The sequence below is a fragment of the Stegodyphus dumicola genome, chromosome 1, assembly GCF_044657685.1.
Source record: "Stegodyphus dumicola isolate Sdum_Otavi_A_Nest chromosome 1, ASM4465768v1".
In the NCBI taxonomy this organism is placed as follows: Eukaryota; Metazoa; Arthropoda; class Arachnida; order Araneae; family Eresidae; genus Stegodyphus; species Stegodyphus dumicola.
The window spans coordinates 113591659-113617045 of record NC_140768.1 but is presented as its reverse complement, the minus strand read 5'-3'; the positions used below and the strand labels follow the sequence as shown (position 1 = coordinate 113617045).

At 31.2% G+C, this 25387-nt stretch overlaps 1 protein-coding gene across 4 annotated transcripts in view; it reads right to left on the bottom strand.

Moving 5' to 3' along the window:
• The window catches only part of LOC118184166 (sulfate transporter-like), a 257622-nt gene that overhangs the window by 5222 nt on the left and 227013 nt on the right, over positions 1-25387 (bottom strand). For all 4 annotated transcript variants that reach the window (XM_085819539.1, XM_085819550.1, XM_085819545.1 and 1 more), the window contains 6 exons: positions 18072-18167; positions 17880-17986; positions 16741-16810; positions 16546-16655; positions 6503-6617; positions 4847-4901 (listed from right to left, as the gene is read on the bottom strand). In XM_085819539.1, coding sequence (XP_085675665.1) covers positions 4847-4901; positions 6503-6617; positions 16546-16655; positions 16741-16810; positions 17880-17986; positions 18072-18167 — 553 coding nt within the window. The remainder of the gene's footprint in view (positions 1-4846; positions 4902-6502; positions 6618-16545; positions 16656-16740; positions 16811-17879; positions 17987-18071; positions 18168-25387) is intronic.

The window sequence follows — 25387 nt, the reverse complement described above, 5'->3', positions numbered from 1 at the left end:
CGGTAATGTCGCTGAACACAGGTAGTTCGGTCCGAGGTTCGAATCCCGCGAACGGGCTGGCTGCATGGGCGTTTTCGTGGTTTTCCCCATGTGTAACATGTATACGAGCCAGTTTCCCTTAGAAAGTCCTCCACGAAAGGCATCCCTCCCCTTAGGCAGATAGCCCTAGTGTGCTTTGCCATAATTAAATACACCACACCACCACTAGTCAGCTTTTCTTGCCGATACAAGGGTTGCATTCCTATTCAAGTGCCGAACCCTTATAAATGTTCGTAAACGGCAAAATAAATGAACTGCACTCTTATTCACGGAGGGAAAACATTTCTCAAGTTCAGAAATGAGATTCTGAATTACACCTCTACCTTTTCGAAAAGAACTGCCATGAAAAGGACGGAAAACATTTTCCATTTTCATAATCGTTTCCATCCAAACTGGTGATAGTACAGTTAATCCTCCTTTAGATAATAAAAATATCCAATTTGAGTCGTTAGGAATATCTACGAATTTTTTTGATATTTCACCCAAAGTAGGATCATTATCTTTCACGCGATATGCAACATAAGCGAGCGATTCTTGTTCATATGCAGATATATCTTTCGTTGAATCATAAATTTCAGTTTCCCAAGGAAGTGACGTACATTCATCATAGATGTCTTCGTAATTAATTAAATCATCTTTGTATAAGGAAGACTCAAACATTTGTGCTTTTTCAATTGAAGAAAAAGCTGTTTCTAACAGCTCTTTTGTCAAATATGCTTCAACTTTCTTCACATCTTCACGGTCATTAGCATTTGTCTTTAACGACAATTTGTTTGCCAATAGCAACCTTTTCAAGCGAATTATTACGTCTGATGAGACGGGTGGTCATTAAAACGCCCTAGACCCCGAATCTGGCTGAACAAGCTTTCTAATACATCTTGAGTCAGTCTCGATGTTAAAATATATTTCACATTTATAAATTTTACGTCATCAAATAAACCGAAAAGTGAATTTATCGATATGATAATACCTTTCTGAAAAGGTAGCATTGTCTTCTTTCCACATACTCTGATATCAAAAATCATTTGCTTGATCTCATTTAATTTTTCTTTCTGTACTTCATAATAGCTTTCTAGGCCGAAAAGCAGCTTTTAAAGGCTTATTGCTAGGGGTAATGGTACACTGCTATTCATAATGTCAAAAAAATCATCAACCATTGAAAAAAAATTACTTGTTACAGCATTACCAGTCAAATGCATAATTGCTTTAGCCGTTATGGAGGAAAATGATGCTTTTGCTGGTGCTACTTTCTGTCTCTCGTTCCCTTTTACAGATAAAAATTTAGGTTTCAGTTCATAGCACAGTTTAATTTCTCTCCGATATCTTTATTGAGTACTTCATATATAACATCTTTGTTTATAATTGTACCATTTCCGAGAATAAAACCTTTATCAAGAAAATGGTTTTTCAAAAGCTTTATGCAATGCAGCATATCAGCGAAAACCCATATTTTGGTGCTGAACTTGGGACTGTAAAAGAAAGATTTAACTGTTGAAATTTGTAATTCTTTCCAAAGGGTCTGACTACCTCCCATGTCAGATACAATTGCTTTGACCCGAAGCCCAGACGATTCAAGTGCAAACAAAATGGAAGACAGAAGATTTTCCTTCATTCGACGATCAAAATCAAAATAAATGCACTGTTTCCATTGTGAAATGAGTCCTGGAACCAATACAAATTGAGTCTTTAAAAAGGACCTAATATCTGATCTAATTTTGAATCATAACAGAGTCTTGAATCTATATCGTGTGTGTGTGATTATGGCAAAATCTCGAGGGCTATCTGCCTAAGGGGAGGGATGCCTGCGTGGAGGACTTTCTAAGGGAAACTGGCTGGTATACACTTGAATCTATATCAATTTCATCGAAACTTAATACGCATAATCTTTCTTCGTCAGTTGCATTTTGGAAAGTTTTTTTAATCAATAATCAATAACAGTACATCATTTAAAATGCCAGAAATGCAACTGAATCTTGAACACCATCTTTTCAGTGTACTTGCACTTAGAAGCGGAATACCCATTTTTTCTTTCCAGAAGTCGTATGACTTTATGGATAACGATCTGATTACTATGCTTTTTGAAATGTTGTCTGGAGATCATTTAATTCGCTTTTTTTTCATTAATGCATTTATTTGAGTTTCTGTAAATATGTTTTGAATATACGCTTTCATTTTTCTAAGTTTTTCATTTTCTTGATTCACTTTTTAAATTTCTTTCCTCAGTTTCTGAACTTTTTCTAATATTAGTTTTCTATTCCGTTTAAATCTTTTTCTTTGCTGGGAGATAGTTTTTAAATGCTGCTTTCTCTCAGTCTGTAAAACAGAAACCTTATTCTCAAGAGCTGTTAGTTTTTACATTAAATCATTCACATTTTTCTGGAGGTTGGAACAGTTACAACATTGCTGAGTAATATTATTTTCAGTGAGCTCCTCATAGCTATTATTGTCATCGTTTTGAAGTTCCAGACATGCCTTTTTAGGACTTAAATTCTGAATTCTTTCAAATGCACTTTGTAAATTTTTTTTTTTTTTTTTTTGGTTGCCTTTGCTACCGTGGTGTATTCTGATAAATAATCAAGTCAGGAATACAAGCAGTTGACTTCAGTATCTTTTTTGTCGGTCATCCTAGCAACCTATTTTTCATATCATCCTCATAATCAGATTCAGTGAAGTAATTGCTGCATATTCGAGCACTTTTTGTGCTAACAATATCCGCTCTTCGACACCTACGCAACCATTCTTTCGTTAACTGAATATTTTTGTATGGAAATCTATGAAATACCACGCTAGCTTCTTTCGTATTATGATACGTATTGCTACAGGTAGCAACGGCACACAATACCATTTTTTCAATGATTTCTCATTACAAGAACTTTCTAAATACAAAATCCCTTTAAAAGTATCATCAGTTATAACTTTCAAGAAAAAAAAAAAAAAAAAAAACTCTTTCTCTGAAACTAACAGGGCTAAAGAGAATTCAATCTTTCCACTTGATGCTCTGGTCAGTCGACGACGGGACGAACCCAGTGATGTCACATAACATCCGGTATACTCCCCAAGAGGGGTTTGTGTTGGCATCGTTCTTCTCAAATGGATGACCCAGCCCTTCTCTTTCTTTAGCCCTGGCATTTTCTTCTATTTAACCAAGGACTGAATGAATATCTTGTCAAAAATATGCAAGAACATCCATCTCATTAATTTATGTGTTTTTTTCCCTTACCATATGTGTCTGAAATAGTATATTTCTATGATAAATCCTTGATAAATTATGTTTTTTATTTTTAAGTTTCATTTTTTGGCAGCACAGAGATATGACAAAGAAATATATTTTAATTATATATGTAGCAAACACTCACTATAATGAATGCAAATTTAGAAGCACTGATGTTGTAGAAAAATTGATATAGAAATGTACTCAATAATGAAGTGCAAGAATTTTGATTTTGATTCGTAATGAACAGGAAACTGGCAGCTGAGGCAGATTCAATTTTCAATTTTATTTCAGTAAACATGTTGCACCCATAAACAACCTGGCACACTACTTGTGCCTATTTTTAAGATGCCTACATTTTTGATAGATTTACAATAAGGAGAGCAACAGGCCAGCTAGACCGAAGTGTAGAAAGCAAGTGAAGTTGTATTGAAGATGAAATCTTAATTTAGAAGTTAATTTTGGTTCTCAATGCATTTGATTGGGTAATTAATATTGCTGTAAAATTATTATTATTGGCTGTTTAAGTGTTAGTTCCATTTTACATCACCAACATTATGCAAGAGTCATATGACATGGATTAGTCTCGAAATGATGCACGGCAGAAAAAGATTATCAATTTTAGTATAAAGAAAGGATATATAAACTATTTAAAATTAAATATTGCGAATTTTAATTATAATTTATCTAATGTATATATTTTACATAAAAAGGAAGCAAGGATAAAAAGAATATAAAATATTTTTACATTTCTCAAATATTTTGTTTGTAGTATTTTGCTCTAAAACTTTAGGATGTACTAGTTTTTCTTCTCAAATTATAGCGATTACTTCGTCAAATAATAACTTTGTTGTTTTGCATTAATTTTTTTTTAAACTAACATTTAGAGGAAAACTAAATTTATTTACAAAATATCATTTTTTCACAAAAAAGATATATTCTTAGAATTTTTAAAATTTATTATTGAATTGCTGATGCCATCTGCGTTTTATTTTTGACATCTGAGAAGCTATGCTTTTTAGATTTTGGCTAATTTGAGGTCTTCTGATGTGTAACTAAATTCATCCTATGCCTCTTTAAAAAGGACAATGGCATTCTACTGTCAAACAGTTATTTCTACGGAGTGCCTTCTCCATCCAAAAAAGTCAACAAAAGAATGATTAAAATACTTTTTACACTTGCATTAAAAAGTGTGAAAAAAGCTTCTTCGCGAAATTATATTATAATGTTTTCAAAAGCTTATCCATACAATAATTATTATTGATGTTTTATGCAAGAGAATGATTTTATTTAATTGCTATGTTGCAAAACAATATACTAAGGTTTTTTTTTTTTTTTTTTTTTTTTTTTTTTTTTTTTTTTTTTTTTAAGATCCCAACAAATTCAGAATTAAATTAGGAAAATATATTAAAAACTTATCTGTAGTTCTATAAAAGTATTTAATTACTGAAGGAAATCAAATTGATTTTTAAAAATTAGAGCATCAAATTTGCTTATTATTTAATAACCACAATAATTCTATGAGTCCATACTGAATGTATACTTTGAATAGATATAATGAATTACAGAAGATTTCAACTGATTGATGTAACTTACTTGAACATCCTGAAATAAATACTGTTATCCCAACTTCTTGATATTCCTTCATAATCTAAAATTTAAAAAATTAAAAAACAATGACTATTTAATTATTAAATATTTTCATTCATAAATAAACAAGAAACGGAGAAAAGTAATTTAAGAATAATGTATCTATAATTTTCTGCACACAGTTTTATAACTACATTATGAGAGGAATGATAATTGCTAAGTAAATACAGTGTTTTTTCTAGATTTGTTTAATTATAATTTTTTTCCGTTTTTCATTGTTTCCTAAAAAGCAAGCAAACATTAAAGATAATATTAAAGAACAAATGTTAGATCATAGTAAAGCAACAAGAATTAGAAAATATTGCATAAATTTTCAGGACTAGTTTTGTAGTTTTAGTTTAGCTGCAGGAGTGAGAAATGATTCCATTCAAACCTTCAAAAGTAGTCCAGCAAATTTATGCATCTTGTACTGATTCTTCTTGTGCTAGTATCATCTAACATTATCTAAAACAATTTAAACGGATTAAGGACAAAGTATTTATTCCCTAGTTTGAAAATTTGTCTCTGTCTGTAAAAAATGTAAGTACTCTGTACTGAATATTTCAAAGAGCTTGAAAAAAGTAGATTTAGGCCGTTATTTCTTAAAATTCTGATCTTAGACATATGCTCTCGATTACAAAGTTTTTCAGTATAAGGTAGCTAAATTAATGAAAGTTTCCAGAAGAAATACAAAATTGAATTTTCATGAAACTTTTGTAGTGCGAAAAGTGTTTATTAGTGTCATTATAGTTCATATAATTTTGGTACTGCGAAAAGTCCAGTTATTAAAATTATGGCTTCATACTTTAACAAATCATATAAAAAATTCAACACTTTTATGTACAAAATTAGAAGATATTAGTAATTAATAATTTCAATGGCCAGATACAAAATTTAGAATGAGTACTGCTTTACCTAATAAAGAACTTTTAATCACCAATTTTTATTTTATAGCCTATTACTTTAAAGAAGATAATCAAGAAAAAGGAAGATATTACAAGTGAACAGGTGCTTCCAAGAATTTCATAAACCAAATTAGTAATTTTATAAATTGTTGTAGGATGCTACGATTTCATAAAGTTCATAGTTTTAAAAGACTAAATATGATAATTGTAGATTGCAATCCAACACTTTGAAGAAGAGTTTGCAATTAAATTTTTTTTTTCATGCAGTCGTTTTGCAGCTGTTCTCAAATGTAAAATAATTATTGCAATTCAGTTGTATGCAAAGAAATAATGATAAAGTGTACAAATGAAGGCTGACCTGAATTACAGCCTCAAATGAAATTCAGAAAATAAATGTTGTATGGTGATGATGACACGAGTTATGATCCCAAATGAAGGGAGGGTGGCAATGGCCTTGAAGTGCTTATTTAAGAAACAGACTATAATTATATAATCTTAAAGCAACACATCTAATTCAAAATTATGAAATGAAAAGAAACTATATATATATATATTTTAAATATACTTTCTAAAAGATTCACCATAAATAACATTTCATCATGATTTCTATGTTAAATGACACACAATTCTCAAATTCCAAATATTAAAATTGGTAAAGATTGCAAAAACAAAATTTTAACTTATAAATAATCAAAAAGAGATTTTAAAGAAACCATACCTCTAACAGTGTTTCTAGTCCAGACATATCCACAAATATAAATGTTGAACAATCAATAATGATTCTATGTGTCTGATCATTGGAATCCTTAACTTCAGTACTTTCACTTGAATTCCTATAAAATAAAATGTTAATGCAGAAAAGTAAATACATTATAAAGGATGATTTACATGAAACAATACAGGAAAAATGCTTCTTTTTAAAAATTAATATAAAAATGAAAATTTAGATAACATTTTTGTTTCCTTTAAATCTGAGTGTGCTTACAAAAATTCAACCGAAAAATATAAAAGTTAGTCCAATTATGTGAGATTTCACAAGCAAATGCAAAATACGCATCTACATCAATACTTGCTAAAATTGGATGCGCTGTATCAGTTGAAACTATAAAAGGCAATTTAAATTCTTGCATTATTATATAGCTTAAGTTTCTTTTATTAAGTATTTTTTATTAATGATATCACTATTATAAAAACAGAAAGTCAACTCTGCTTCAAACAGAACAATATAAATGATTACAGATGAAACAGCATAGTCCTTTTTTCCAGCAGTTGAACGGCATTCGGGCAAAACAGTTAAGTGCTCCTTTGTTTTCACATAGTTTTAGATAGGCAACATTAAGAACTGCACAAAAACGTCGTTGCATAAATGTTAGTTGAAAGCAAATTTGAATACACAATTAGTTGTATGTAGTTATTCTCCTTCATTGCAATAGAAGCTTCCCTTAAGCTTTTCTCACTTCAGCTGCTCCTTGCTCAGTTTCCCTGTGACCTAAAGGCTTTCAAGTCATTAATGATTCTGCAGTATTTGACATTCAGGCCCATTATGAAAGTATTTTTGAAGTTTGCAGGAATTCAGGATCCTCTGTAATTCCCTAGCTGTCCTATTAAGGAGATCCAAGAAATATTTCTATATTTGTCAGATATCAAATGCTTTCCCGTATTAAAAAGGGAGCTAGTTTAGGGGTAAAATTAATAATGCTCTTGTGGACACTGTTGGCAACATATTCATCACTTTTTTAAAGTTTAGTTAAATGATTAAATTATTTACATTGCTGTGATATAGTATAACACTGAATACCATTAAATATAAAGAAATGAATGAATAAGACATTTTAAATTGCATTTCTTTTTATTTAAAATTATAATGTGTTCTATTCACGTATTTTTGTTTGTTTGTTATTACCAGAATAACACTAACTAACTAAGGATATTTTGTCATGCATTCTAAATTTTAATATAGTAAAAGTCCAGAAATCCGCAAAGGTTGGGCGGATTTTACGGATTTCAAGACAGAAAAAATAAATCTTAATATTCAGACTCAAAGTGATAAATAAATAAGGCATATTAGATACATTTAATTAAATTATTATATACATTATTGCAATAATTTATTATATGCATTAAATTATTATTACATATATAAATTGATTATATTATTCAGTGTATTATATGTACATAGCATCCAGGTTTGCCGATTTCGGATTCCTGCGTTTGAATCACTGTTGCTGTAAAATTTCAGCAGCTTTTCTTTATTTTTCTGTATATCAAACACAATCGTGTCGCAATTCCACACGATTCTGTTATAATCCAAGGAGTGGAACCTGCCTTCGTCTTTTTCAAAATTTGCACTTTTTGAAAAGTCAATGCAATGTGTGTACATTTTTCAACGTTGCAAGCAGTAAAATGAGTTTCTTATCTGCCATTGTATTAAAAAAAGGACTGAAATTTAAGATATTCTTAATTTATCCACATAAAAAAAAAAGGCAGCACTGAATAATCTCGTAAAATAACAAAGCTCAGAAAATACAACAACGTGAATCATGAATTAGAAAGAAGAGTTGAGTGAATCGTCTGCTTTTTTACCTTGATGCAGATTAGACGGAAAAAAACTTTTATTATGATGTCAATAATTTGGTATTTCCATTATGATTCATTACTATTCAGTAATTATGACGTCAATATTCAGTATTTTTTCTTCTATAGTTCGTACTCCATGTTGCGGTTTCCGGAACCTATAAACTGAATGTTTATATTTTGAGAGGCAACGCAGATTTCGGGAGTTGGCGGATTTTCGGTATTTGACCATACTTATTTAAATACACTCTGTTGCATAAACATATATGCACATTTGAAGGCCACAATTGGTGCAATGTAAAAGGACATGTGTAGCAAGTCATGACCATTTACAGCTACACTGATGGCTTGGGTATATGACACTGTAACAAAAGATGCCTTTCAGGCATACTTGATAGGGCTTTGAACAGTTGTCAGATTTTGAGAGGGGTCTCGTAATAGGGCTAAAAGAGGCCAGTTGGTTGAGCAATTGGATCGGCTGGCATAATGGTCAAAGCGATAGGGTCATTGTTAGAACCAGTGGCTCAGCACAGCCAGCCACCGCAGTGGCTCTGTACATCCCCAGACTATCAAGGAGCATGATGATCACACAATTACAAGAGCTGTCACGTCCACTCCAAGAGGTACACTATCATCAATTAAGTGACATTTACCAGCTCGCAGAGATCCCATCATATGATTCGCAGATGACTAGGTGACACTGTGCTCAGATCTCGATGCCCATCAAGACGCTTGCTATTGACACTCCACCAACACGAGATTAGTGGTCTGATGCATCATTTGTTGCCAAGCAGGAAGTGATCAGCTGTTCACCAGTAGTCACTCTGACTGCCTGTGGGTATGCTGACAACATTTTGCAAACAATTGTCGCCTGTGGGTATGCTGACAACATTTTGCAAACAATTGTCCTATCCATCGTTTTCGAGCAGGACATAGCATGACTTTGTCAACAATATTTTCGATGTCCTTGACTGGCCTGCAAGGTCTTCAGATCTGTCCCCTATCGAATATATGTTTGGGACATGTTGGATAGACAAATTCGGCATTATACAAATATGTCTAAACTCGATGACCAGTTGTTCCATTTGTGGAACACAATCCACAATCTACCACAGAGGATTTTAATAGACTTAATTTATAGACTTTAATAGACTTCATGCCCAACCGAGTATTGGCTTGTATAGCTGCCTGCATTGGCTTTAACACCTACTGATTTTCATATTCTTTGTATTGCTATTCATAAATAAAATGCTTTTTTGCCCCTTTTTTTAATCAGTTTTTATCTACTTGAATGCTACATTACTGTTAAGTTTCATAGCTTTGGCTCAATTCTTTCAGGGTACATATATTTTTCTTGCAACAGATTGTATATTTAAAGAAAATTATCAAAGTTTTTTGCTTAATATCAAAGGTTAAACTTTTAATGCTATCAAAACTTATTTGATATGATAATTAGTAATCGAGAAAAATATATTTTTATAATTGAACAGAATAATAATTGAAGTTAAAATTTTATAATTGAAGTTATAACATGTGGCCATTTTAGCAAAATTTGCTTTAATATGCAGTTGGGGACTTTTTGTACTGGTCATTGTAATGGAATAGCCATTATAACAAATATTGACTAATATACTAATGTGGTCTTACACCATATGATATACAAACATCTGCTTCCAAAATGTGAAGACCCGATTAAAAAATGTAAAGACGTAACAGGATTTTTTTAAAAGATAAAACAATTGATGTTAATTCAATATTTAATAATTTTAGAAGCTTTCCGTACATGGTATAGCTTAGAAGAAATTAACATATTTCCTTCCGTTTAGGTAATTTTCATGAATATTTTAGGGGATTTTAGTCAATACTTAAATGAATGCATGTTTAATGTTAAGTTGAAATTAAACTTTCGCATTTTTAAAGTAATGAAAGATGTAAGGATGAAAAGTTAGTTCTATAAAAGAATGGAAACTTTCAATTTAATTTCTACAAATCATAAACATAAAACTTTTCTAAAAGTTTGAATGTTTCTGGGATTTTTTGGGAGTAAAATTCAATCACAGGGTTGCTACTCAAACAGGAGAATGAAATTCCCCGACTTTTCCAGGTGTGTTTTAAGAAAATTTCAGTCTAACCGCGTAATGCGCATAGGTTGTGCTGAGAGGTAAATTAATTATAGTACCACTTGAAAACAGAAAAATTTGCCAATTATACATGACTTACATATAATATATGAATATATATAATTCCCAAAGAATTACTATTGTAACTGTAATGGTTGTTTTCTGCACTGAAGACTGAGATTTGAATCTGCCCAATCTAGATTAAAAAATGTCTTTTTTTGCAGACATTTTGCAGCTAAACGAAAGATTTAAGTATTTTTAATGATATTTTAGAATAAATTCAAGTATTTCATATTTATTTATACATAAGCAAAAATTATGTGCATTAAATTTCGTGATAGTATGTCATCATACAGCTAGAATTAAGTTTCAGAATTATGCCAGAAAAAATTACCTGAAATTTGGAAGTATTATTAACTAATAATAAATAAATTTAGAGGGAAGAAGCCACATTAAATGGTATGAATAATATTAAAATCAAGTTAATTAAAGTTTACGCTGGCACCTTGACACGATTTTGAAAATTGTCGCCAAATCTCGTGTGTACCGTATACTAGGATTAAACCGATTTTGTTTTATACAAAGAATATACATTATTAAGGAGGAAAACTTCTCCACAACAGGAGTGCCTCCGTCTCAACTTGACGGAACAGCTGCGCATGCCCGAAATATCTGTCCTCAAAGCCGGTGTCGAAAGTCACGTCTAAGGAAAAGAACATATTATTTTGCGCAAGTAATTCACTCTTGGATTAGTTTGAGCATAAAAAAGTACAAAAATCCATGTTTAAATTATTGTGAAAAGTCAAAGAAAAGTTTTCTTCTTAACGTCTTCCTCAATTTTGTGTACATATCATGGAGAGGGAAATTCTCATCGCCAGATTCTATTGCCAAATACCCCTTGCCAAATTTTTCCCTCTGCTTTCTAGCGGTGTAATAGCATTTACATGAATGTATTAAAGAACCTTGGCATATACATTACATCTATGGTTTTATACGAGAATGGAAAGTATTTCCTTTAGTTCAACATACACTGCACATGCAAGTCTCTTGATTCTCGAGGCTACTGGAAACATGCTTTGCCTTCTTAAAGACAATTTGATTGGAGCTGCGAAAATTGGCTCTACGCCAGCTGCCCGAATGATGCTCACGCAATACAAAATTCCCCAAGAAAGTGATCGCTTCCAGCGTTGACACAAAACTTACTTTTATGGAGAGATCACCGTATGAAATTCCCTGACTTTTTTGATCAATTTTCGAATTCCCTGACCTTTTCCGGTTTTCCAGGTAGAGTGGCAACCCTGCGAATCACTACCCAGATCCTTAAATTAAAAGCTTCTCCAGGTATTTAAATAACTTCCTTATTCTAAACACTGTATTTCAGAAATTCTGCATATATAAGAATTTCATATGAAGTCAAAAACCAAGGAACTTAACTTTTTTTTTTTTTAAATCATGCATTTTGTTTAATTAGTTTTTAATTAATATTATGCATTTTTAGAATTTAAGAAGGCTTTCACACATAATATTTTACTGAAGCATATCGAGAAAAACTGCATGTTTTATAAAAAAAAAATCATTTTCTTACATATATGCATTTTTTATGCTACTGGCTTTTAGATACGAAATGATAAATAGCATAAACCAAGTTTTTGTGGTAATTATTTATATTTTAACACAGATTAAGGTTCTTATAACTACAGTTGTATTTTATTTAAAATAAATAAATAATAATAATAATAATAATAATAAAAGACTACATTCATAACCCTCTGACTATTTTGCATTTTTTATAGAAACTTGTACACTGTTGCTGTCTCATAAGGTAATAACAATGTAGGAATTTTCCTGAGGCAAGAAAAATAGGCAGATGTGCTGTCTTTGAATGCTTTGAACCTATATGCATTTCAGAAAATGGTAACGGCAAGGGGCTATTGTAATTTGAATTGAAACATTAGGGCATTGTAAATATAAACATGTAATGGGTTTGAGAATGGAAGTGATCAGAAGCGGTTCTGTTTTTACATGAGATACACTAAGGAAGTAAAATTGCATTTGATGAAGAGCACGTTTGGAAATGGGAATTTTGCCTGTTTAACTAAAATTCTGAGAAAAAAACATTTATGTGTTTTTCTTAGAATCTGAAAGGATTCAAATTTTATTGTCACACCAGAGGGTTTGTTGCTCTTGGACTCACTCTTGCTGACACAACTTTTTTTGTCCTTTTAACTTTATTATTATATATCACTTTCTTTACTCTTGCCCAGCATAAAATTTAGCAGTAAAATCACAAAACTTTTAAAAGCAGCATAGGTTTAAAATTCTCAAAAGAGTTTTAAGTGCTGCAATTAATTTTTTAGTCTTTTTCTCAGTTAATATCAATATTCAGTTTTCTTAGTTAAGATGGCATACACGGCCTTTTTAACTTTATTCATTAAACAGCACTTGCTTTGCACTTATGTCACATAAAATTCAACAGCAAAATCACAAAATATTTCAAAGCAGGATACCTTCAAGATTCCCAATGATGTTAAATGTCACCATGCGATTTTTATGTTTGCTATATTATTTATTTAAAAATAATACATGGCAATAACACTTCGTGCCAACATCCTTTTATTTGAGAAGTGATATGGATAAAAAGTGTGGATCGAGACTAATAGTACCTCTGGTGTTAATTAGGGTGGATGAAAAAGAATGGTTTCACAAGCCATGGTTCTAAAGGCAGTTTTCACCAAGAAAGAGGCCAATACAAAGTGCTGACATCTAGTACCAAAGGAAATAAAACAGGACAAAAAAGTGTTAAGTCATAGTTATGGCTTTAATAGAAAAGTTTCTGCTGTAACTTGCATAAAATAATGTTTCTAAAATTCAAGGTCATATTTTCTTCCTCTCTCTAAAAAAAAATAAATAAATAAATCTGATGTATACACCACATGACTTCCTTGTATGGAATATTAAATTATATGCATTTTTTCTTGCATTTCATTTAAGCTTATTGGATTGAATTAAATTTATTTTGTCATTAGCGCCTAAACCACAATAAAATAAATGCACTCTTTAAAATTCACTATACAGGGTTCGTAGCCACATTTTAGTTAAAAAAAAAGGCACCTATAAGCACTTTTTAAGCACATTTTAAGGAAAAAATAAGCACCTGTCTAATTACATTATACACAACTGCATAACCTTAAAAGAAAAATTAGACTTGTAATTTAAAATATGAGCAACGCAATATTTATTAAGAGAATGAGCATTACCTCAACCATGGAAAACAATTAACTTTATTTTTTTTTAATTTCAAATGACAGTTCAATTTACAGAATTAGTTTACAATGAGAGAGGGGAAAAAAAAAAAAAAAACCTATGCAGAACTAAACTATATTACAAGATTTAATGATGAAATTTCAGTTCAAAATATAGAAAATAATAAGCCATATTAATATATAATAATAATAATAAATACAATTTATTTTTCCACTCATATTAATATTTAAATAATTTAACTTAAATCAAAATTCTGAACATTTTCTAAATTTTCATTGCATAACAGTTTTCCCTTACCATATATACCATATATCCAAGTAATTTAAGTAAAAAAGAGGCACATTTCTGAAATCAGAAGACGGGAAATTGCTTCATGCACTCATCCTTTAACAGTAAAAGCTTAACTAACCCGCATACTCGGAAATTGCAGAATATTCCAGATAGTAACTGGAAAAAGAGGAGTGGGAGAGATCGTAGCCGTTCTTTAGATTTCTCGGCTAAATAAACGATTCTGACATTTCGACATGTGCATCATATAAAAATAGATCTACGTAACTAAGAAATATTCTGCTTAGAAAGCACAGTAAAAACTCTTTTAAGAGTTCATAAACAAATCTCAGACTGAACATCAAAATTAATTATCTCTGCAAAATACCGTAAACGTTATTGCGCAATACGTGCAGGGTAAGTCTTCCATTACGCAGTCGGAATCGACAGCTGCTGGTATTCGGAGAATAAAGAACTAAAAGGAAAAGAAAGAGACTTACTAATCTGGGGTGTTTTTGATTCTAATTTTCAACAGACTGCGTTAAATTTCCAGAATAGAATCAATCTTCGCTTGAGTTGGGTAGACCGCAAATTTTTAGTCCTATTTAATCCAGATTAAACAGTGATAAAAAAAAAAAAGTCCGCTGCTTCAATATTAGAGATTCTGCGGAGAAAAGGGAGAACCTCCCACCCTCCGTACTGTATAATGTATTGCCCTCCCCCCAAAAAAGAAATTATTTTGACTATTCGATTACTTTCCTTTTATTTAAGCCATTCCAAATATTATTCCTTAGAAAGCTAATCTGTGTAAAAACACACCCATTTTTTAAGTTTATCTATACTTCAGCAGTTACTGAAACTAAATATTCATACATATGCTCATAATATAAGCATAATAAACATGAATATGAACTGACCACGCGGAACGAGAATGCAAATTATTAAAATCTTGATAGAAATTCAAACGTGTGTAGTATTTGGGTGGGAGGAAAAGAATACCGAATGTACCAGAATTTTCTACCGTTTTCGCAATTCTTTGAGCAATAGAACGACGTGCACCTGTCTGTACTCTCGCACACACCATAGGTTACGTTAATGCAGAGAAAGGGCTGAAAGCAATTTCCGGGAGTATGATTCACCATCTCACGTTGCATATAAGGAAGAAAAGTTGTTTTTTTAGTTTTGGCTTTGGTACGGGGAAAAATGCACGTTCATTAAAAAAAAGCACTAAAAGCAAAAAAATAAGGGCTTTAAAGAAAAAGTAAGCACCTATAAGGGCCTTTATATTTTATTTTCAAATATAAGGGCTTATAAGCACTTGTAAGGACCGCTACGAACCCCGACTATATTTGTTTACCAGAGTGATGCTTTGGCCCTAGATTCGCTTAACAGTATTCATTTTTTAACTCAGAATGCACAAAATTTTTATCAGCTTAAAAATTATCTAATCGTTGCCACATATTCTATTCAAATACTATAATAAATCTAAAATGATGTATAAAAGTAATTAAGCAAACAACAGCAACAACAATTTAAAAAAAAAAGGTTTTCACAGATGATTCAGTATTTTTCATTCAATTAATTAAGTTTTTACTTTGCGACAAGGCAAAAATACATAAAAACTGTAAATTATGAAGTAAATCTTAAACACTTATTTCCTCTAATAAATTCCAGAATGGATTAAGCATGATTTAATTCACAATAAATAAAAGAAGGCATTATTTTTGTGATGCTTACTTTCTCTAGATTGGCAACAAATCTACTATTCTGCTGTTTCAAATGTAAACAAACATTGCCGCCATTACAAAAGGCTTAGCAGCATTTAAAGAACTTTTAAATTTTTAATAATTCCAAAAATATTGCATGCAGATTTACTAAAGGCATAAAAACCTTAACGAGAAGATAAGAACAACATAATTCAATCATTTTTAAAGCAAAAAATGCCCAATTTACAAACATATAAGAATAAAGAAACTGAGATTACTGAGTCGAGTAACAGAGTGGATATAGTATATATTCATATATTTATATACTTTTGATGTGGCTGATTTTAACCAAAATACGAGGTGTACATTTATATGCTATAGCAATCTTGTATACAAAATTTCAATGTTCTGAGGCTACTCGTTTTTGAGTTATACGAGATACATACATACGCACAGACGGCACGAAAATTTCTCTTCAGAATTAATTTTGAATCAGTTTTATAATTTTATGGGGGGTAAAAGAGCCCTTTATTCTGTCCTTACATATGGATGTCATGCAAAAATATCGTTAAATTGCATTCGATAGCGGTCAAAATGAATATTTTCGTTGAAATATGATGTCAAGTTTTTCGCGATTACAATACTTCCTTTTTGCTTCGTACAAGGAAGTACAAAATTGCCAAATTATCTTTACTCATGCTTACCTATTTGCAAAATCCATCTTACCTGATAATATGAAAGAAGCCTGTAAATCATTTGAGAAACAAAAGGAGGGGGAAGGAGGACAGAATAATTTTGAAATTTTGTTACAAACCATTTTAAATACTTACTTTGCTTTCAAAGACACATGCTTCATTAGATAAGATTTAAAGCGCTCTCTGTTGATGAAGTAAAGAGCAGACTCAAAGTGTAGAATTTTTATCCCCTTTATTTCATGAGCCTATAAGGAAAGCAATGAGCTATTTTATCCCTTATAAAATTGTTTTTATTACATTGATGTATATTAAGAGCTCAAAATAACTCACCATATCATATCGTTTCATATCTAAATATATATCAGTATCAGGTATCCTTCCAAGAAAAGTAGTTGAAGGTCTAAGAATAGGAAAATTAATAACTTCATATTTAAACAAATAAAGCAAGTGCAATATTTCAAAATCGCATGCAAAGAATCTAAAAAGTTATAACTTAGAATATTACAGCATATATTTGGACATGACTATTTTTTTCTTCCACATACCATACACACAGTTCATCTTTTATTTATAAAACCTGATTTCTGAACTCAGCATTCAATATTACATATATCTAGAAATTTGTTTTACATTTTCCATATGTTATCAAACATAAGGTCAGGATATTACTTTTTCATAAAAAAGTGTATTTTTTGTCTGTCCATGAAAATGCTACCTATAAAACAGGTTTTGTTTTAATTCAAATTAAAAGTCATGCAAGCCAACAACAACTTTGAACCACCCTTTTTTTTACTTTCAGCTAATATTTTTTAAAATCCATCTCTCTACATATATGTTAGACTGGGGGGATGAAGTCAGCCTTCTATTTAGATTTTAAGCATTTAATTTTAGTTTATATTCATAAAGGACTACTTTTATTCAAGTTTTGGTATTCATCAATGTTTTCTATGCTTTTTCTTATTTAATTCATGAAACACATTAAAAAATAATCTAAATAGACATACATGTACTTTTTGAGTTTTTGGAAAGCAGAAAGGGAGGAATGATTGCCTAGCAATGGTGAAAGGGGTGCATGGAATAATAAAGGCTAAGAACTATTGTGTTAGACAATCTGTGTATGCGATAACTCATAATTTTAAAATTAAACAAAAGCTTACCTTATAATACTTTTAAGGAAAAACTTAAGTGTTTTTTCTACCAAGAGCAAGATTAACTGATTATTCTTTTAAGCTAAATGCAATAATGAACTGCTCTATTAATTTCATCATTTCAAACATGAAATAAATGAACATGGGTGGGATAGAATGGGGCATAACACACATACAAGAAAAAAAGAAGTCAAATTCCTACCCCCTAGTCAGAAGCTTTGATAGAAAATTATTTTAATCTGTATAAATACAACAATTTTCTCTACTTTTTAAAAGGTGGAACATTATTAACTACCTAACAGAATAAGTTATCCTACTTACATCATAGTTCTTGCTATCACAGATAAAACTGCAAAAATGACTCCAACTAATAATCCATATGTAACATCTAATAAAACTGTTGATAAAAATGTAATGAGCCATATAAGCTAAATAAGAAAAGAAAAAAAAATTTACTGTAATAACTCTAGGAAAAACAAATATTGCAAATGAAAAGCAATGCAAAATACTTACTGCATCTAGTTTAGATATACCCCATGCTTTCTTAAAATCTTTAACTTGAAGAAACATTCCCTTAAGAGCTACCAGTATAATACAGCAAAGAATGCACTAAAAACATGAAAAAAGAAATTTTTAGAAATTTAAAGCACTATAAACACAAACATTTTGCTGCAGAATGACACTATAATTAAAGTGTAACCAAACGTGTATTTTCTTTGATGTTTTTACTCACACTATAATGAAAATTACAAAATGTTTGCTCTTTCCAGTCAGATAGCATATTGCAATGAACTTTTAAGCTAAGCACCCACAGTTTCATATGATTTTATTCTTTGGAGGTGATCATCTTAGTTCACACATAATAAATTTATTAATGTAGCCCAACATTAAATTACACTGCCATTAAATACATGCAGAATGCATTTCTGTTATGTGCTCAGGAAGTAAAGTATTTCAATGTCACTTTAAAAGAATTTTTTTTTTTAAAGATTTCCCCCCCCCCTTTTTATTTTTATTTATTTATTTATTTATTTTTTTTTTTTTCAATTGGTAAGTAAATGTAAAACTTTTACTAATAAGTATGTTTTTAGTTTTGTGCTATTGTACCTTGATCAATACTAATATATATCTTGAATTTGAAATCCTTATAATGTAAGAAATGCTCCATTATATTTTGTCAACCTAAAATGATATCATTGTATTATATTTTCTCAACCTAAAATGCTATCATGGTAACCTGAATAATTATGTGATTAATAACTACCACTTTCTCGTATGATTTAAAAATTAAAAATTTGCACAAAATAAAAATGACAAAAATTAAAAAACTGCAAAGTAATAATATCTTAAAATAAGATAAAGCAAGTGGTACTTTTGGAAACATTCTGGCAAGTGCAAAGTCCTCATTGTTTATACTATGTCATGCATCTAATTTTAATCTTATAGCATATGTAGCATCTTCTAATAGTCTTCTTTTCTTCTGAGATGCAGGAATGTATTTTTGGCCTTCAACCTAGCTACGGTGCTAGTTTTGATTCAAGGAATTGTGGTAACCTCCCTATTATTACTATTGTGGTAACCTCCTACAGTCAACAGTAACTTTAATCATGTGACAAGTATAACTCATCATTTCACGCCATACCACATAATCACAAGCTACACTCCTGTGACTAAAGTTACTGTTAAATATTGTAACAATAGTGGATTACCATATTCCTTGAAAAAGTTTCAGAATGAGAAATTGCATCAAAATGCTCTAGTTCAGTAAAAGAAATAAGAGAAATTGTACATAGTTTTCATTGATCTATATTATTTTTATGTAATTCCTCATCCAGAAAGTTCCCTTCCCAGGAATATGGTAACCCTCCTATTATTATCATATTCAACAATAACTTTAGTTATATGATGAAAGTTGTTTCATCATTACATGTTCTGGCATGAAAACCTGATGACAAGCTATATTCGTCATTTTACCACAAGGATTTTACCTTATTAAGTTTGAGTAGAAAAAGCACAAGGGCTGTTGCTCCACCCTTAACCACTTAACAGTCTCTTTTTTCTGATATATTGTGTCAAAAAATAAGCATATTTTTCAAAAACAATTTTATTTTAAAATCGATTATAGAAACTCAAATTAAGAGTCAAAACTATTATGTGTTGAATTTATGAAGTTATGATAATTTTTATTTACAACGAAAAATGACATTTTTACTTAAAATTGGCTTTTTCCGGTGAAATAAGCGATCTGGGAAAATACTTTACAGAAATGGATATTAGAAAAGAGAATTTATTATTATACTTACATCTAATATCTTTTAAAATTTAGTTTTTGAATGAAAAATTTTAAAACACGGTGACAAGCATAGTCCAACATCGCAGTCAGAACAAAAATATCTAGTTTCTTTTCTCACTCTTTTTCCGAAATCGTTTCTTTTAGAGCAGCACACAAAGCACTGCCTCGTTGGTCTCAGTTTTTTGTTGCTGGGAGCAATCACTTCTAAAAAGTGCCTTTCAGTCAATCGTAAGGGATTGGGCAAAATTCCTGGTTGTCCTTTTTTTTACATTTACAGTCCTGTGTCTTTCAATCAGGCGATCAATTATATCAAATCTGAAATTCAAATGCAAGTATTTACCTCCATGCTTCTGGTATAAAACGAATGCATTTCACAGCGATACATCTAAAAGGTGGAAGAATATTTTTTTGTAATATTTTTTTCGTCTCTTCTTTGTGACTGGATAATTGGTGAGATGCTGATCCATTCTATCAATACCTCCCATGGTATTATTATATAATGTAAATGCAACGTATTAATTTTTATTTAAAATGTATTTTCCCGATTGGCAACAACAGTTTTTTTCAGAACGATAATAATTTGAACGGTAATGTTTTTTGAGCAGTAATGTTGACTGTAATGTTTCAAGCAAGTATTTAACAATTAATGTCTTGGCGGAATGTGTTTTTAATAAAGGAACTAATTAAACGCTAACATTTCAGAAGTGGGATAAACTAGAATTATTATCTAGATTTAACAACGTATTGCCTTAACGTACGCTAAGCCTAAACTGAATGTGGAAGCTCGCCAAAACTGAAAGTAGAAAGGTACGTGAATTTATAAACTGTTTATGTTATGTCTAAGTATTAAACGGAAAGAACTTAAGTATAATTATTGTATTAGTATTTGAAAATTGAAGTCTAAGATGGCTTATTTGGCAAGAGGCAAAAAATGTGATTTAAAAGAACTTGCTTTGGAACTTGATGTAGATGTCCCTTCTGATATTAAAATTGTAGGCTTAAGAGATATGATTTTGAATAGTAAGAATTATAACAAAGACTTTACTAAACAAATGCTAGATAGAATTATAAATGATCGTTTAGACAGGGAAAAGTTAGAAATTTTAGAAAAAGAAAAAGATAAGCAAAGAGCATTTGAACTTGAAAAATTGAAAATAGAAGCGGAAATCAGAAGTAGTAATGTAAATGATTCTGTTCCTTCTAATGTTAGTACAAGTAATATTTGTGATATGAGTAAATTAATGCATAAGTATGATTTGAAAGAAGGTGATATAAGTTTTTATCTAGTTTTATTTGAGAGACAGGCACGACGTATTGGGTTAGAAGAACAAAACTGGGTTTCTCAGCTGTTGGGTCTATTGCCTTATGAAATAACTCAATTAATTGCCCGTGAATCAGAAGAAAAAGCTAACGACTATAAGCACGTTAAGCAACTGCTACTGAGAAAATTTAAGTTAAGCCCTGAACAGTTTCGGCAAAAGTTTGTTGATCATATTAAAACATTGTGTTAATACGTGGAAGGACTTCATGTTTGAATTAAAAAATTATTTTGAAGAGTGGCTTGTTGGATTAAATGTAACAGATTTTGACTCTTTAAAACAACTTTTTATTACCGATCAATTAAAGAAAAGGGTCCCCGCTGCTATCCGAGATCATTTCATTGATGATTGGTCTAAATTCATTAATCCTGAAAAGTTGGCTGTAAAACTAGATGAATATGAAAATATTTGGGCAGAGATAAAAGTACCGTGTACTTTTATCCCTGCCCGAATATTAAGTAGAAAGTAGTAGTAATAAGTAAGTAGAAAATAAAACTTTTAGGCATAATTCAAAGCCCAAATCTGGTTCTAAATTTTATGAAGGATCCTATAATCAGTATTCAAGACAAAGAAATGTTAACGATTCCATGCAGACAGACGGTAATTTCAAATTGGGTTTTGAAAACAGTTTTCATAATAAATACAATCTGAGAGATAAATTTTATAAAACAGACGAAAGGAAAAGGGAATATAATTCTGGCATCCGCAATGAAAAGGGTGAGCCGAAATGCTTCAATTGTAATGATTATGGACATATAGCGACGGATTGTCCTCAGCCTAAAAAAGAATTTATTTGCAGGAAATGTAATGAAAAGGGTCATACTTTTAAAAGGTGTACGTCTAAGAATCCAGACTTGACAAATGTTAAAAATAATTTATCCGTGGACCAGAATTCAGGTGTTTCACCAGCTGTATATTTAAAGTATGCTCGCATCAATAATGGAGAAGAAATTACTGCAATCATAGATACAGGTTCTAGTTCGTGTTTATTGAAACAGTCTGCGGCTAAGAGACTGAATCTTATTGTAAAACCTGATGTGGAGGAATTGTTTGGCTTTGGGAACCAGAATAAACCAGCTGCTAGAACATTGGGAAAAGTAACTGTTAACTTAGAGATTGATAATGTGGAAGGAAAGAACATTACAGTTCTAATTGTAGGAGATGAAACACAACCATGGGACTTATTAGTTGGTCGAACATGGATTGATTTACCGCATATTGCATACGCCAAGATAGGAAATACCTTGCACGTACGCTATGCTAATGACTGCCCATTTTCACAGTTGCAAAATGATAGCAACACTCCGCGAATTAAACTGAAGGCTTCCCAAGAAACTCAAATCGAAAGTAATACGGTTAATTTCGTGAAAGTTAAAACTGATGAAATAAATAACGGTTATGTTTTAATAAGTCGATCGGAAGATGAGTTAGGCTCATTATTGGAAGTAATACAGGGAGAAACAGTGATACCAGTCACTAACTACAGCGATCGAAAACTAATTTGAAAGAGAATCAATGTATCGGTAGAACGGAAAAAGCAGAATTAGTTGAACCAAGTTCAGATCAGAAAACTGAAAATTCAAGTCAAAAGGAAATACTGATAATAAATGAAATTAAGAAGTTTAGGAGACCGATTACTTTAGGAGAAATTAAAGTTAATAACAATATTACGCCAGAGAGAAAAACAGGAAGTTTTACATTTGATAAATGAGTATCAAGATTGTTTTGCATTAAATATGGAGGAATTAGGGTGTACAAACTTAACAAAAATGGATATTAAAGAAATTGAAGGGAGTAAGCCTATTTGCATGAAGTCGTATAAAACCAATGCCGAAGAGCGTGCTTCTATAAAGAAGATAATAAATGAATGGAAGAAATATGGAATTGTTACTGAAACAAGATCTCTGTATGCTAGTCCAGTTCTACTCGTAAAGAAAAAACAGGTGAATTACGATTAGTGATAGATTATAGAAAGTTGAATTCGCAAACTGTTAAAGATAAATTTCCACTCCCTAGGATAGATGATCTTCTTGAACGTCTTAGTGAGTGTAAAGTTTTCACTACATTGGACTTAGCTCATGGATATTTGCAGATTCCTTTAACTGAAGAAATGAAACTGAAAACAGCTTTCATCACTCCAGATGATACTGGTCAATTTGAACGTATGATCTTTGGGTTAGCTAATGCACCTGCAGAATTTCAGAGACTTATGAATCAAGTTTTAGGTCCGTTGCTTAATAAAGAAGTATTGTGCTATTTGGACGACATATTAATTCCGGCTAAATCTTGGGAAGAAATGATGGAAAAACTTAGGAAAGTGTTTGATAGATTGAGAGAAGCAATGCTGACATTGAAATTGACAAAATGCGAATTTGGAAAAGATGAAGTTGAGTATTTGGGATTTCTAATAAAATCAAATAGTATGCAACCTGGACCAAGAAAAGTACGAGCCATATTAAACTTTCCTAAACCAACCAATGAACATGAAGTTAAACAATTTTTAGGTCTTACAAGTTTCTTTAGAAGGTTTGTACCGAAATACGCACAGAAAGCTGAGCCGCTAACGAGACTGACGAGGAAGGATGAAACATTTCGTTGGAACGAAGATCAGCAAAAAGCATTCAGTACTTTAAAGGATCATTTAACTAATGAACCAATACTAGCATTATATAATCCCGAAGCAGAGACACAGACGCGAGCAACAAAGGACTGGCAGGAATGCTGTTGCAAAAAGGTGAAGATAGGAAGTGGCATTTAGTTTATTGTGTAAGTAAAGGAACAACAGAAACAGAAAAGAATTATCATTCAAGCAAATTAGAATTAATAGCTATAGTTTGGACTTTGACACGACTTCGACAATTTTTAATTGGAATCCGATTTACGTTAATTACAGACTGCCAAGCTTTAGTTTATTTAAACGCGAAGAAAACTTCAAATCCTCAGATAGCAAGGTGGAGTAATCTGATCCAGGAATACAATCTTGAAATAAAGCACAGGCAAGGCAAAAGAATGAGTCACATAGATGCATTGAGCCGATCGCCAGTTGATCAGCCAGAAGAAACTTTAGACTCTATAATTGAAAACAACTTGGAAGTTTGTTTAACGCTAACGATAGATGAACAAATTCTTATGATTCAGCATTCAGATCCATAATTACGTAAATTAATAGACATTTTAAAGAAAAAGATAAATAATAGAACGAATGCAGAGAAATATGTAACTGAAAATTACGTCTTGAAGAATAATCGATTGTTTCGTAAAGTGAAAGATCAGGAAAAGGAGAAATTGTTATATGTCATACCTAAATCGATGAGAAAAGGTATTGTAGTAAAATTTCACAATCTTTTGGGACATTTTTCAGCAGACAGAACTGTTGCCAAAATCAAGGAATCATACTGGTTTAAAGGAATGAAACGATATGTTATGCGTCACATTTCGATGTGTTTCGAATGCCTAGTAAATAAAATGCCTAGTGGTAAGAAACAAGGAGTACTGCATCCAATTAGACCTGGTAGAAGACCTTTTGCAATTATACATATAGATCATTTAGGACCATTCGTAAAAAGTTCAAGAGGAAATACAGAATTATTTGTAATAATTGATAATTTTACGAGATTTACACGCTTATATCCTATGAAAAGTACTGCAACCAAGTATGTGTTAGTTGCATTGAAGAGTTTTGTAGATGATTTTGGGTTACCAGAAAAAATTATCAGCGATAGAGGAACATGTTTCACAGCGAAGGAATTTCGAGAGTACTGTCAAAATAATGGTATCAGTCATACACTCAATTCAACTCAGCATCCAAGTGGTAATGGAATGGTGGAAAGAGCAAATCGAACAATTTTGGCTACGATTAAAACGAGTATGGAAAATCCGAATCAGAGAGACTGGGACAAAAAGATTAAGAAATGCGAAAGAAATCTAAACAATATGATAAATAAGACTACAAATAAAACTCCTTTCGAAATGCTTCACGGTTATTCACCAAAATTTAACGACGGATTGATGAGGATGATTACAGATGAAGACGCAGATGAATGGGAGAATCCAGTAATCTTACAGAATGAAGCTAGAAAGAGAATTGAAGATATGCAGATGAAAATGAAAGCAAATTATGACAAGAAGAAAAGTAATTCTTTAACATTCGAACGAGGAGAAATAGTAGTTATGAGAAGAGTACCTAAATCAACTGGAGAATCAACCAAAACACAACA